The sequence below is a fragment of the Micropterus dolomieu genome, linkage group LG17, assembly GCF_021292245.1.
Source record: "Micropterus dolomieu isolate WLL.071019.BEF.003 ecotype Adirondacks linkage group LG17, ASM2129224v1, whole genome shotgun sequence".
NCBI classification, from domain to species: domain Eukaryota; kingdom Metazoa; phylum Chordata; class Actinopteri; order Centrarchiformes; family Centrarchidae; genus Micropterus; species Micropterus dolomieu.
This window is the reverse complement of record NC_060166.1, coordinates 23860570-23876612: the sequence shown is the minus strand read 5'-3', so window position 1 is coordinate 23876612 and position 16043 is coordinate 23860570. Positions and strand designations below refer to the sequence as shown.

The 16043-nt window shown below is 43.8% G+C and overlaps 1 protein-coding gene across 1 annotated transcript in view; it reads left to right on the top strand.

The window, feature by feature from the left end:
* arhgap35a (Rho GTPase activating protein 35a) overlaps positions 1-16043 on the top strand; it is a 68967-nt gene that overhangs the window by 39638 nt on the left and 13286 nt on the right. The window contains exons 2-3 of the mRNA XM_046074961.1: positions 5413-9256; positions 14973-15114. Coding sequence (XP_045930917.1) covers positions 5519-9256; positions 14973-15114 — 3880 coding nt within the window. The 5' untranslated portion in view covers positions 5413-5518. The remainder of the gene's footprint in view (positions 1-5412; positions 9257-14972; positions 15115-16043) is intronic.

Below are 16043 nucleotides of genomic sequence, written 5' to 3'. Positions count from 1 at the left end.
TCTGTGTGGAATGAATGTATACATTATACAAGTTTCACTTTGAGTGGAATTACTGAAATAAATCAACTTTTTGATGATATTCTAATTATATGACCAGCACCTGTACATATGACTTCTGTTTCAGTGGATACACTGAACACGCTGCACAACAGAGCACTTTGTCTAAAGTGCGGTGTGTGTGGATGCTGATTTTTACAGATTTATATATTCTTCAGGTAATGGTTGAACAAACATGCCTCTGTGTGCATCGGTGGTTATGTGTTGCATATTTACAAGATGTTGTTCTGGACCTGTCTACATCAGCATTTATATCATATTCATCACCCACGTTTATTCTGTACATTCAACTGTGGGTTTATACCCTTGTGTAGTGATAGAGCACAGCCTGAGCAGGATGTAATATCAATGTAAGTACTGCCCCCACCCACCCATAGCCCCAGCCCCTGCCCACGACCCTGTTTCTGACTAATGGACAACAAGTCCACAGAGAGGGGGAGAAGAGAGGAGGACGAGTGTGGCAGAGAGTGAGAGGTGACAGAGAAGGGTCAGAATGAAAAACATCTTGACGGATGGAGATGGGAAATCTATATGATGAGGATAATGGTGTGGGTGAAAGCACGTGAGACAAAAAAATAAGGGAAAGGAGAGCTGAAGTACTGTACAATTGATTGCAGAGTTACATCATGCAAAATATGTGAAAAGGAGAGGGACTGAAGCAAAGGGAGGGCCAGCCATCCTTGTGTTTTGGAGAATAAGGGAGAGAAAGAGCTTTTCCCTGCTGCCTCTCTGTCATCATCATCACCATCACACTGCTTCATGACTATATCATGACCTTTGTTTCTGTCAACTCCCAGCCTTCCTGAGTGTATAATACTGTACAACCAGGGGGCTTGCTGTGAAGCCATGCGTGCAGGCTTCCTTGTTTATCCTCATTTAGCTGTTTTACATATGAACTGTAGAGAACTCCGTGAGAAATATCTGATTTTTGTTTTTTTTAGTTGTAGGGAATAATTTGAAGATCTATTACATATCTCTAAGCACCCCCACACATACTGGAATTATATTATATTATAAAATTATTATTAGCCCCTCATTTGTATTAAATCAGAAAAATCTATCCTTTCTGTCAGCATTCAATAGTAATATCATGCAGTAAAAACTTAACTTTACTGCTTTAATGTGCCACTTCTACGCAGCATTTTGAAGTTCCCTCACAACCCCTTATCTCTACTTTGATTTTCCTCCATTGTGGCCTATGCACATGGTTATCTCATTCTGTCCGTGTGCACTCTTTATTTAGGCTAACATGTCAAAGTGATAAGGATATCAAAACAGGCCTGGCAGAAAATGACTTCAAACTCCTGGGCAATACTCCCAGGCTAACTCGTCTTTTTTGCTCTGTAATGAAAGGAATGCAGCCACCCTGTGAAGGCTACATCTCTCCTCATGGGCAGTAAACACCGTCTCTTCTCGGCTGCCCTTCGTAGCGCGTGTTATGATGAACTTCACGCCCTGCTGCCCTAGCGTTAGCTTCAGGCTGAACTCTAAGACCCTACAGATGCATCCTATCTTCCTGGCCTTCCCTTGTCCTTGAGACAGTCAATGACCTAGAAAGGGTTGGTTCAGTCAAGGCAAGTCTGCTGTCTTATGTGTGTTTTGACTGTTTTAAACCGATAGAATGGTAAATGCTTGTTAGAGAAAGAAAGGAGAAAAAAGCAACAGGGAAATGGAGATGTGGTATTTGGGTATGTCCTGCCTGTAGTGGTGTTTGTGATTAGGCAGCAGCAATGTGATGTGACGGGTCAGACCCTGACCCTTAACTCATCCAGGCCTCACCACGCCCTGCCCCTCCTCCCTGAGGGGATTCCAATGTGCGGCTCACATGACCCAGGCCACTGACCTCTCTCCCTACTCCCTACCCATTCTTCTCTATACCCCTATTCTCTCCATGTGCACTAACTTCCCACCCTCAGTCTCCTCCCCCAATGCCTTCCTCTACTTCCTGCATCTCTTCCACCTCATTCTCTCTCTCCCTCTCCTTTTCTGCTTACCCTCATGTTTCTGGGTTCGAGGCAAATGCAACACCCTAATGTATTTCTGCCTCAGTCCCAGGCTTCAACACAGTGGTATGTGGCTGGACATGCTCACCAGACACCAGGCCTGAGGGTGAACTGGGAGACTGGCTGCCTGACTGCTCTACAACTGGACTGCTGCACTAAGGCTGGCTGAGCTCAGGCAGTGGTGTCTTTATGGGTCTACAGAAAGAGGAAATCTATTCCCTAAATGACTAATCTATTGTGTATGAAATGCTGCACTTGCTGCCAGTAGGCAGACTGTTGAATCAAGCTGAATTGTGCAGTTGTAATGTCATATATATTCTATGTTTCTGTCAGTTTGGCTTGGGTACGGCAGTCAGTCTCCAGAGGCATTATATTTTCTTCCATTATAAGCTGCTGCAGTGTTCTAAACCATCCTCACACCACTTAAAATTTAATTCTGAGTTGTCTGTTTGCTTCTCGCACTGACAATTTCACTGGGACAGACCAGGAAAAAAACCCGAAAACTGCATTTGCTGTCTTTTGTTTGCCATTCCTTTTGAGGTTTTTGCAGAAAGGCCACAGCTCTTAGTCACACGCACATACATAACCTGCACTCTACTGCAGCAAGTGTGTTAGTTGACTGTCACAAAATGTGTATGAACTTGTACACATACACGGCGCACACATGTGAACATTCTTAGAATAAGATAGTTGGGGTCAGGGAAGCAGATGTTAGCAGAACTGTGTTGAGCCTGGCTAGCCTCCAGGACCATCGGGACTTTAGGAGTGGTTGACTTCATTTAATCCAGACACTCTTCACAACTGGTCACAAACATGACCTGTTTCATAAGGCCGTTACAGTATATGTGTGTGTGTGTGTGTGTGTGTGTGTTTGCACAGGCATGTGTGCATTTTTGTTTGTAAGCTCATATAGGTCATTTGTGCTAATGTGAGTCTGCACCAAGGCTTCCATACTTATCTGTATGTAACACTCTCTGTCAGCTCTGTAGGCAGCTACTTCAAGCATGTCACAACGGTTTCAGTCAGTGCAGAGATGCAGCAACCATTTGGAATAGCAGAGCACACGCACCTACCTGATATCCCCTTTGGTTGACTCCCAAAAGCAAATTTATACAACTTGTGGTAAAATAAATGATATCTGCCCCACATAATTGTAATAGCACTAAATAAAAATTATAGCAATTTTTAAAGATCTGTTGATAAATTGGCCTCTCTATATTTCAGAGGTATTTATTGGACTTCTTATTGAATGGATTGAAGTAACCTTACATATTTATTTCCATGAACCTGGTCAGTGAGTAGCACAAGATCATGTAAAGACAGTATAAAAAAACATAATTAGCAGGGTGGGCACATGTTCTGTTTAGCCAGTGGACCACATCCAGGGGCAGCAGGTCATGTTTTCTGTGGCTGATTGTAGTTGAGGCTGTCTGCTCTGTAATGTGAACATGAAGAGGTTATGATACAGGTGCACTTTTAACCTGCTGACTCTCGCTCTATAGATTTCACACCTGCAGTTCCTATCATGTAATCAAGGCTGTATATACTACTCGTGCACATCTGGATGAGCGCAGCCATTACAGACTGAACACAGATATGGGTGCACACAATAGAAAACAATTGTAAACTGGTGTGTGCGCACAGACACATACAGAATTGCAAATACACACCCGTATGCAGTAAAAATACTTACAAGAGAGTCCGGAAAGAGAAGAGCATGAACCATAATTCCCACGTCATATACCTATACAAGTGTATCAACCAGCAAGTCTGGCAGAACACAGCACACACCACACCTTATTATTACATGGACTGGGTCTATCTCTGAGTGCTTTGATATATTTTTCATGCATGTTTTCACTACAAATATCAAAACACAAGACATTCTGTTTGATATTGATTCATTTTTCTGCTAGTGCTTGGTTATACACCTGGTGAAGCACCGGGGTGGTCTTGCCTCTGTAATGCTATTTTACAGCCTGATTGGAATTTGCTTTAGTGAAACTCAGGGTTTCAAGGCTTTGCCATAACGTTCAGCTTTGAACTTAGATTAGTGGCATTATTGGCTTTCCAAATAAAACTCAGAAATATACAGTATATGCAGGGAGTGAGTTTCTTACTCCCTCCTTCTGTTTCCTTTTCATTGTCTATCCCTCTAGTGTGGCAGCGTTAGACTTTGAAGTTCATCTTTGCGCATCTACAGTTCTCTGTTGTCTGACAAACTCAATTCAGCAGCAATGAAGGCTTTGTCTGCTTTTGTGCTCTCTGTCAAAAGAGCTATTCATAATTAATAGTGGTTTTAATGTCTGTTTCACTACATTAATGCCTCAGTTATGACATGGAGGGGTGGTCTCAGACTGCAAGTCTGTGCGCTGGCTGTCTTGGAAGAATTTTTTGTTCTTTACAAATTGTGCTGTCAAAGATGGCCATTTCATAAAGAGCACCCCCTATCCCTCATCCTTTCTCGTTATTTTTGGCATTGATCCACTGATGTAATTATTATACTGAGATTGGCTAGTCAACTAATCCTCTGTGTATGTTCCTAGGACTACGGGCTATTTCTTGACTGCACGGCAACAATTTGTTGCCTCTAATGTACATAGAGATGTTGTGACATTAGTAATGGTACATCAGCCAACTTTGATCTGTTTGCGGACTGCTGTTTGGTGTGAAACATAGGAAAACATGTTTTTGATGGCGACGAGTCAGCCAACAGGCAGCGCAGCCTTTTAAAATGCAGATGGCTTTCCCTAGTTGGCCAATTAGTAACTTTAGCTCTGGAACACTTATCTGCTTTCATCTTCTTGTGTGTGTGTCTTTCATTTGGGGTGCAGGGAGCTTAGTGGGCCTGTTTTCACAAGTGTGTGGTGGTGCGTGTGTGTACATTCATGTGTCTTGTATTCTGTTTAAGTCAAAACCCCACATAACTTTTATTCTACTGCTGCTGGCAGTAAGAATACCAACCATACTGTTGTCAGATAATAAGCCAAAACACATATCAATTCTCAACGAACATAGGAATGAAATGTGGAAGGCCCACTGTTAGCAGTGCAGTCCTGGCAGTAAAAAAATTAAATGAGTTAAATGGGGAAAAATTGCTTTTTGCTGAGCTACAGTAGGGTTAAATAATGTGTTGCATTCCAGCAGCTTTGCCACTGACCTCAATCTTTTCAGGAAACATTCAGTGGAGAAATAGGATCACAGATTAAACATTATTAACAGCACAAAGGCATGCAGAAGGAATTTAGATGAGAGACACAATAGCTCTCTAATAATAAAGCCTGTTTTTTTTTTTTTCTGCATTTCTCTAGATTCTTTCTATCTCACCATTCTCTTTTTCTCTATCATGCAGGGACAGACCCCAGCCCAGTGAACACCCCTTGCATGGAAACCCTCCTTCCTTGGCAGCCTTCTCCTCTCCCTAGCAGCCAGCATGGCAGGATGAGCCTCTGCCAGCGATGATGATGACCAAAAAGCAAGATGTCCGGGCACCCACCTACAACCTGGTTGTGGTTGGGCTGTCCGGCACAGAGAAGGAGAAAGGCCAGTGTGGTGTGGGCAAGTCCTGCCTGTGTAACCGCTTTGTCCGGCCAAGTGCAGATGACTTCCACCTAGACCACACTTCTGTTCTCAGCACCAGTGACTTTGGAGGTCGTGTGGTAAACAATGACCACTTCCTGTTCTGGGGAGAGGCTGGGCGGCCGATGGAGGAGGGGCCAGAATGCCGCATGAATGTGGTGGAGCAGACAGAGTTCATTGATGATCAGACGTTCCAGCCACACCGAAGCACAGCACTCCTGCCTTACATTAAGAGGGCAGCTTCCACCAAGCTGGCTTCAGCTGAGAAGCTGATGTACTTTTGCACAGATCAGCTTGGGCTGGAGCAGGACTTTGAGCAGAAACAAATGCCTGAAGGCAAGCTTATGGTGGATGGCTTCTTACTCTGTGTGGATGTTAGCAGGGGTATGAACCGTAGTTTTGAGGACCAGATGAAGTTTATAACCAACCTGTACAACCAGCTAGCCAAAACGAAGAAACCTGTGGTACTGGTCCTCACCAAATGTGATGAAGGAGTTGAGCGCTATATTAAAGACTCTCACACCTTTGCTCTAGCCAAGAAGAACTTACAGGTGGTGGAAACATCAGCACGCTCTAATGTCAATGTTGACCTTGCCTTTCTTACACTGGTTCAGCTAATAGACAAGAGTAGGGGAAAGCCCAAAATTATCCCTTACTTTGAGGCACTGAAACAACAGAGTCAACAGATCGCCTCAGCCAAAGACCACTATGAGTGGCTGGTCAACCGAATTGTGAAGAACCACAATGAGACATGGCCCACTGTCAGTCGCCGCATGCAGTCTGCCACTGAGTACAATGGCTATGTTTTCCTTGAAGGGACAGCTAAAGCCAAGAAGCTCTTCCAGCAGCATGTGCATAGACTTAAACAAGACCATATAGAGAAACGTCGGAAGGCCTATCTAAGTACGCTACCACAGGCCTTGTCTGTTCTGTTACCAGAGTTGGATGAGATAGACCACCTGAGCTGGTCTGGAGTTCAGAAAGTCCTGGAGACAAAGAGAGATTTCTCTCAATGGTTTGTAGTACTAGATGACACCCCTTGGGAGACCACACCACACATTGATAACATGGAGGATGATCGAATCCCCCAGGACCTCCTGGAGACCCCTGCAGCTGAAGCTATCTATGAGACCCACCTGGAGCAGCTAAGGAATGAGCGCAAACGGGCTGAAATGAGATGGGAGTTCAAGGAGAAGCTAAGTGTCTCTCCTTTTATCACACCAGGAAAACCCTGGGAGGAAGCCCGAAGCTTCATCATGAATGAGGACTTCTACCAGTGGCTGGATGAGACTGAGTATCTGGATATCTACAACAAACACCAGAAGGAAATCATTGACAGAGCCAAAGAGGACTTTCAGGAACTGCTTCTTGAATACTCTGAGCTCTTTTATGAGCTAGAAGTGGATGCAAAGCCAAGTAAAGAGAAAATGGGAGCCATTCAGGAGGTGTTGGGTGAGGAGCAAAGATTCAAAGCCCTGCAAAAGCTGCAGGCTGAAAGAGATGCTCTGGTATTGAAACATATCCACTTTGTCTACCACCCCACCAAGGACACTTGTCCCAACAGCCCCCACTGTGTGGACAGTAAGATAGAGCAGATATTGGCTTCCAGATTCCCTACCCGCTACCCATCATCAGATAGTTCAAGACTGGAAGGGGGGAGGGCTGAACGGATAAATCTTGTCATCCTAGGGAAAGATGGGCTAGCCAGAGAGATGGCAAATGAGATAAGGGCCTTGTGCACCAGTGACGACCGGTACGTGTTAGATGGCAAGATGTATGAGTTAGCCCTTCGTCCCATAGAGGGCAACGTACGTCTGCCAGTCAATTCATTCCATACACCAACCTTTACACCCCATGGTTGCCTGTGTTTGTATAACTCAAAGGAATCCCTCTCCTATGTTGTTGAGTCGATAGAGAAGCTTAGGGAGTCAACTATAAGCAGAAGGGAAAGGGAAAACAGCTTAGCCCAAATCCCGTTGTCCCTCCTTCTGGTCACCAAGCGAGGGGTGGGGTCCATTGGGGATATTGGGGGCGAGACAGCTCAGACTCTTATTCAACAAGGGCAGCAGGTGGCTGGAAAGCTGCAGTGTGCTTACCTAGACCCTGCCTCTCCAGGCATGGGCTATGGGCGCAATGTCAATGAGAGGCAGATCAACCAGATGTTAAAGGGCCTCTTAGAATCACGGAGAAGCATAGGGAGCAGCTCCCCTCCCTTACCCCCTCCATCCTCTGCCTTCAGAGACTCTCAGTCCCAACCAATGCTAGAGGCAGACCTGAGGATAGTCATGTGCCTGATGTGTGGAGACACGTACGACCTAGACCAGCTCCTTGCTCCCTTCCTGTTGCCCCAACATTGTCGTCCTGCCTCCACCCTCAGCAGTGGCACCTCCATTTTGCTAGATTTCAGTATAGGAGGTCAGAGGCAGAATATTGAGCTGTCACTGCTCTCCTTCCATTCCTCATTCTCCCTCCGCAAGACTAGGCTGGTCCACGGCTACATTGCAGTTTATTCTGCTCGCCGCAAGGCCTCTATGGAGACATTATGTGCTTTCCTGTGTGAGGTCCAAGACATCATTCCAGTCCAGTTGCTAGCAGTAGGGGAGAGCCAGATGGAGCTATCAGACTCAGAGTCAGCTAAGGAGCAGGTCAGTCAGGGAGAGGAACTGGCCCATGAAATAGAGGCCGGGTTTAACACCGTAATATGTGGACATGGTGGGGTAGTAGGAGGGCTTCATAAGATAGACCTTTTCCAGCCCTTCCTCAAAGAAGTGGTAGAGAAGCGCACTATTGTTGAAGCCACACACATGTATGATAATGTGGCTGAGGCATGTACCAATGAGAGCGTCAGCCCCCGCTGTGGCTCTCCTAGTCCAGTTAACATTCTTATGGACTCAGAGGATGATATTGACCCATCACCACCTTATCCTACCTTGAGGGAGGATGGCAGTCTCAGTGCCCACCTAGGAAGCTTCAAGCTGCCAGATCTGGATTCAAGTGATACCTTATCTGTCATCTCTGACCTTAGCACCTTTGAGAGCAAGCTGAACAACAAGGTTCCTCCCCAAGTGAAGCCCAAGCCTGTCCGTAAGGTTAACCTTGGCCCCTACATGGACCAACAAGGTGGCACCAACCGCCGCTCTTTGCCCCAAGCTGTCACCTGGGCTCCAGGCAGCGATGGTGGCTATGACCCCTCAGACTACGCAGAGCCCATGGATGCTGTGAGCAAACCTCGACCCACAGAAGAGGAGAATATTTACTCTGTCCCCCATGACAGCACACAGGGCAAGATTATCACTATTCGCAATGCCAACAAAGGTCACTCCAATGGGAGTGCTGGGGGGAATGGGTCAGACAGCGAGGCTGATAGTAGCTCACTGGAGCGCAGGAGAAAGTTGTCCGCCATTGGGGTAAAGCCCAAGCTTTACAGAGACAGATCCAAACGGCTTGGCAAGTTCAGCAGTTTTAGGACGAGCTTCTCTATAGGCAGTGATGATGAGATGGGGGGCCCACCCAAGGCTAGTCAGGATGAGGTAGGAGCCCAAAAGGACAACTTGATTGAGGAGATTGAGGACCCCAAGAGGAGAAATATTCTAAAGAGCCTACGCAGAAATACAAAGGTTAGTGTTTGTGCATTGTAACTATGTCTTAACTATGTAAAGTGTCTAAAAGTGTTAAATCTTAAATTAAGAACATTTGAATTTATTAGCTTAGCACAGTGAAAACATGACATACTGTAGGAGTTCCTCTGAAAGCATGTCTGCCAGATATTTCCCTGACTGCTCTGTGAGAGCTCTGAAAACTAGCCAGATCATCAGAGAAAAAAAGACAAACTCTAGTCACTAAACTTCTCTAGCAGAAGGCAGAAACTCTTAATGACTAGGGACAAAGCCACAGTATATGTTGTGCTATTTTATGTGTTTGTGCAGATGTCTGTGTCAGGATTTCCATTCTATGAGAGCTGGCATAATGATGTTTGACATTTATTTCAGCAATATTTTGAAAGCATCAACATCCATCTTACAGTCCTATCTATAGCGGTAGGCTTCATGAAGAGAAATTAAAACTGATGTTATGTTCCAGCAAATGAGCTGTAAACATTCCTGCTGTTCAGGAAATGATAGTACTAACAAGCAAAAAAATGTGAGAGAATCTCATCACAAGAGTCTTTTATCCAAAAATAACATCTTCACTTTAAATTATAATTTACAAAACCTGACTGTGCAATCAGCTTGCTTTCAGCCTCACCTGTTGTATGGCTACACAATGTTTACAACTTGTTGCCAAAGGGTGCAGTGCATGTGCCATTAGTGAGATAGTGATCAGTATCATCTAGTCAAGGCAGTGGGGTCTTTTATATGTTCACTGTCGTGGTACGGCAATGAAGTATGTTAGAGGCTGGTCATTTTGTTGCTAAGACTCCAATTATTATCTGTCAGCTTTGCTTTCTTTGCTTCCTTCCTTTCATTCTCTCTCTCTATTCACTGTGTTTGTCATCTCTTTTATGCTGATTCATACTCTCTGCTTCTCACATTCCTGTCACACTCTTTCTCTCTCTCTCCCTCTCTTTCCCATTATGTTCTTCTCATATCTCTTTCCTTTATATTTGTTGCGCACACAGAAATCTCCTCCTTCACTTGTTTCCTCAAGCTCTGTCTACCTCTCTCCTGTTCATTTGTGGGCTTGTCTATTAGACGTGTTGTGACGGTACTTTTGACCTTACACTGTTAGGCTTATCATCCTGGTATGCTGTTCATTCACACACATGGCGTGGTAGAGAAGTGCCCGCTGAATAGGAGTTACAGCTGCTTATGTTGTGCTTGTGCATCGCCCTACTGACACGGCTGTCAGTAGACTAGAAGAGGAGGGGGATGATTAATGTTTTCACACACTCAGCTGTGATGTCAAAGTACCTGTGTGAAGGCTGACTTCTTGCATAGCTCTTAAGTGCCTAAACTACTTTCTTATCTCTACGCACCAACTGACTTTAACACATAGGGCCTATTTTAATAACATTCCGAATAAAGAGTACTAAATGCAATTTTAGTACTGTTATGGGTGATTTACTCAGAATTATTGCATAGATGACAACAAGAGCAAACACAATGGAGGCGGGAGTATTTAAATGAGGGTTTTGCGTGTTTTAATGGTTTCCTCCATGCAGAGTTGGGAGGGAAAGCAGCCACAGCGTAAAAACCTTGTTTTGTTTTATTCAGCGCGTCCCGAGCATGTAGAAATCGTATGTACCTGCCCATCCTGGCTGAGATTGCATTGAAGTACTTCTTTGGCAAACCCCAGCAAAAACAGATACAGTATGCTGGAATGATCCAGACGCGAGGAAATGCCAGCAGATCGCGCTTCATCCAGACAGAGGGAACAATCACCGACCGTCTGCACCGTGCCCGTTGGCTCCGCGATCTCCTGTCCCTGGCCCTGTACACCCCAACGCCCCATTCACTCCCTGATACCTACAATGGGTTGGGTTGATGAATTTTATGCGTGATCCATGCACTACTGCACCAGGGGCTCTCCGCAGCGCCACGCAACTTTCTAAATTCTTCCATCTCACGGAGAAAAGAAGTCAGGTCGAAACAAAATTTGCTTTATTGACATGAATGTTAATATAGCAGTATTGCCAAAGCTAAATGAAAATACAAAAATTCTATTCATATAGTTCATCAAATAAATAAAATAAAATAATTGTATTTCAATACATTGGATAGAGAATAATATAATCTAATATTGTTAATTTCTCTACGTTTTGTTTCATTATGGCTGTGTCTCCTTCTGGCACAACACTTGACAGTTTGCACCTTCCTTTCAAACGTATTAAATACAGAGGCTGTTGCACTTACGTGAAATTGTGTGTAGGCCTGGTAGATCACATTGCGTGTAGTAAATAAATTTATTTGCATGTTACGCCCCAAATTGCATATTCATTGAGGCAAAAGCACTAAATGAACAACAGGTGCTTTCTTGCATTTTTGAAAGACATCATTCTGCGTGCACACCATTATTAGATCAGCTTACGTGCTAATTTGCTAGTGATATCAAGTTTGCACACGTTTTTACTCACACAAACCTTTAGTAAATCAGGCCCACAGTGTACTAAATGCCATTTGTTCTTCTAAATAAGTGAAAGGACAGACTACCAAGGAAGTGGACTGCCAACTGTAAACCCCATGTTAACAAGTATATAAGCTCCAGCAACTCTGACTTTTGCCCGATCCTATACTCTGACCCTGCCCTTGGAGGGGGGCAAGTGGGAAGGAGGATCAATAAAGTATCACATGACGCATTAAAAATATGTTATGTGATATGTGTGTCATGTGATAAATGTGACATGTTTTAAAACATATCCCAAGAAAACTGAAGCCAGCTGAAATTAGATCAGTGTTGTCATCATTATTCTAGTTAGTTCCTCTCATTTTTTTTTTTTTTTTTTTTGCCCTGCAGCAGGTCTGGGATCTGGATATCCACCTTACAGGCCATTATGGCTTCATTGTGGTTATAACAAATTGATCAAGTTCCATCACCTGTTTTCTAAGCAGCTGTCTCAAAGATAAGAGTCCATTTTCTTTCTGCTGCAGCCTGAAATCCCCTCAAGATAAGTAATATGTTATTGAGTTATTCACTCATCTCAGGGAGGGGATGTATTGTAGCACTCGGGGTTGGCATAAAATCATTCCACTTAGTGGTCAGAGTTAACACAAAGTCAGATTTTCAGTTGGGTTTAGGGTGAAGTTTTGGGTTTACGCAGTGTAAACACTTTCTTGGTCAAAGCCTTAGGGTACTGTCTGCTTCTCTGAGTCATGACGGGTTAGAACAAATAATTGAAACTAGATTCAGAGCCCATTTTTAAACCCCAGTTACCTCAGGCAATGACCAACTCTGTCTCTGTCCCGCCTGCCTTCCCTCTGCGAGAGTCCGGAAATGTTTCCTCTCCCTCTCCCGCAGCTTTTTTCAAACCTCCTCAGCCAGCAAGGGGAATGCTTAAAATTCCTCAGTCACCTAGTTCTAGTCTAGTGTAAAATAAGAAGAAGGGAGACAACCCCAAAAAAAGAAAATGAAATGGAGCCAGAAAGAAATAAGAGTTATGATAGAACAGATTTTTTTGTTTTGTGGCTTTGTGTTTCAGCTTGCTGTGTATGTAAATGCTCAGCATGGTGTCTGTATGTTATTATTAAGGATGTGTTTTGTTTGTATTTTGTGGTAGAGGTCTGTTTTGTCTTCTCAGCGCTGGCAACACATCCTGTCTCAGTCAGCAACTAAAAGGAGTGGCCAGAAGGCAAAACTGCAGGGGGAGAAGACAGTGAGAGAGAAAGTGGGCGGCGGAGAGGAGGGGGCGAGCACAGAGTCTGCTAAACTGAGATAGGGCACAGATATACAACACAGTCAGTGTGATGGGACACAAATAAATTATGAGCTGCTACTTGGAACTACAAAACCAAGCTGGCAGTGACTTACGACAGCACAGCTCTTATGCTACCAGCGAGGCGGTTGTCTTGTAGCGTCACGTCTATTATCACTACATCTTTAATTCAATTAATGCCCCCTGTGGATGTTTTGTGCACAGGTAAACACACTTCACATGTATATGCACAGATGTTTGGCTGATAGGCAAGTATATGTACATCTTATGTGTCGAGAAAGTGAGAGTCACAGAGGGATCTAGCAGGGCAGCGGTGGAGGTAGCTCAGAGTGAAAAGTCAAGGAATTCCAGTTAGGAAGCAACTCATATGGGGCGTATAATAAAAAGATAACTGGGCAACAGTTCCTTACTTGCTGGGAAAATCAGCGGTTATTTGCCCTAGATGTGTTTCAGCACAGAGCATTCATCAGCATCTCAGGGGCCTTGCTGAATGAAGTGCAGACTCTTGCAGTAAGCATGTCATTGTTGCCGAGTTATCTTTGACATTTTATTTTCCTGACACTTGAGCAGACAGTTGACTGGTGAAGTAGTGACAGTTCCCTTTTTCTACAGTTTATTACAGAAAAACGCCTTAGATAGAAGAGCCTGAATCACACTGGATCTTTTAGGCCTATACCAATCAATACTACTAAAATATAACAATATATTGATCAATTATTCTTTTTTTAACAAACATTTTGTGAAAATGACAGTCTGACATTTCTTGAAGATATTTTGCAGTAGAACAATAAGATTTATTATGAAGGCTGACCATGACAGTATTTTGTAATGTCAAAAAAAAGTTATTTTGAATTTAACTATAAGGAAAACTAAACTATTCTAAACTGAAGTGGTCTCTTTTAGGTATCTATCAACATATACTCCCTTATAATAATTCATCTGTAACAACCATATATTGATGAATAATATTGGCATGCAGATGTATTGATTAGGCTCTTTTAGGTGGAAGCCTAATGAAGGACAATAATTTGGCACTATTGAGCTAGCTAACATAACATAGATTAACAACAGAATAAATACACTTACTGTTCAAACAACAGGCATTGCACAAAAAGTCCAGGTGAGCCTTTGTTGATCTGCTCAGTCTTAGTGTTTCCTTGAGTACTGCTGTGAGTGTGTATATCTGTGGTATCGAAAATGTTTGGAGTGCAGTGAGGCCGGTATCTGGAGCAGAGGGCACACCCGGGCTCCTTCTCTCTAATGAGCGCTTTTTCTGTGTCTGTCTGTCAGGCCTGCTCTGCTCCCACAGTCTGTGTGCCCAGCCAACCATGCATCGCTGCCTCACCACCCAGCCTGCCAGGGCAGAGCCTCGGGGGTCTGACAGACTTACTAGAGATCCAGGCCTCAAGGGCCTCCGAAACATTCCCACCGAACACCATTAAAGCGCAATACAATTACTGCAGATGCCTCAGCCATAAGGCGGCCGGCAGAGAATGTTGCAGGAGTGTATTAGATGTCTCTTAACAGGAGAATAACAGGAGTTAGAAAGTAATTAAACAGTGAATAAGAGTGTTTGATTATCTGAGAGCTGCAGTGCAGTAGAGAGAGAAAGAGAAACACAAATTGCCGAAGGAAGGAGGGCAAGGATGAAGAGACCGGAGCGATGTAGGAACTGATTTGTATGTATGTTCTTGACAGGAATGTATGATTACTTATCATTTTTAGGTTTGAAGGAATGTTCGGGATGGGTGGTTGATACTAACATAAAAACACAGTCACTAAAATTAAAATAGGCTCACAGGCCTTTCCATCTAAAATCTAGTTATTTCAAGAACAAAGCCTCCGTCATATGGGAAATGTTTTCCTATGTCAGCAGTGTCAATGTCAATCAGGCTTAAATAATGTTGAATTCTTTCTCTGAGCACTCCCACCAATCTGGTCTTTCTTCTCAATTTTTCTTCCAGAAACCAAGACCCAAACCTAGGCATTCCATCTCAAAACCCATCGAAAGCAATTATTTTGGAATGCCACTGGCCACAGTGGTCACTCCTGAGAGGCCAATCCCTGTCTTTATTGAGAAGTGCATCCGTTTCATTGAAACAACAGGTAAGTCTTTTTTACTGCACATAATAAGGAGAACAGGCATCCAATCTGGTGCAGCATGGGCTGTTGTTTTCAGTTATTATTCAAGTATTAACTGCTGACGATTTCACAGAATCCATTCTGCCTCTGCGTATGCTATACCTGCCTCCTTTGATCTTTCTTTTTTTCCACCCTGCATTTCACCCCTTATCTAAATCCTCCTCCCTGGATGGATTGTTATGTACTGTGGTCTTCACCGCTAAGAGGGTGATTCTGTCGTCCTCCTTAAGTCAGATGCAGCCTTTATGCACATGCATCTGTGCTTTCATTTGTGTCTCCTTTATTCTTTGTTCAGGTTTGATAAATGGCTGAGCTGTATGCTTTATACCTGGGCAGCTCTAGGGATGTGAACCAAGTTGGAGTATTAACTTAATTTTTGATAACCAAAATGCTTGTTTCACAAAAATAAAACAAAATTAAAGCTGCAAGCAGCGTTGGGCGGGCCCTCGCACTTGTAAGCGCGTCCGTGTGTGAGCCGGCCGAGTTGCATATTCTGGAGCTCTGCCGGTGCGGCTGTGAATTTGCTACGCGGTTATGACGCTGCATGAAGGTGTTATATGTCACTTCCTGTGTCCCCTATGTGGAGCAACATAGCACTTGCCGCTATGAATATAAATCGGTATTGGTGTGTAGATGTCTGCGGGGTGGGAGAGTTATCAAGCACGTAAAGTTTGTTTCAGATGTGAGCATGTACACTGAACAATAATGTACCCAAACAATAAAATAAATTCCTTTTATATTTCCCTGCCTTGTTGTTTATGTGTACATACAGAGGAAGAATGTGAGAACAGCACACATTTCATCGTTACTGTGTGTTAGAGCATGGGAGAACAGTGGATACTTTTAATACAGCCCACACCCCTAATACTGTGTAACTATAACAAGTAGAGAAC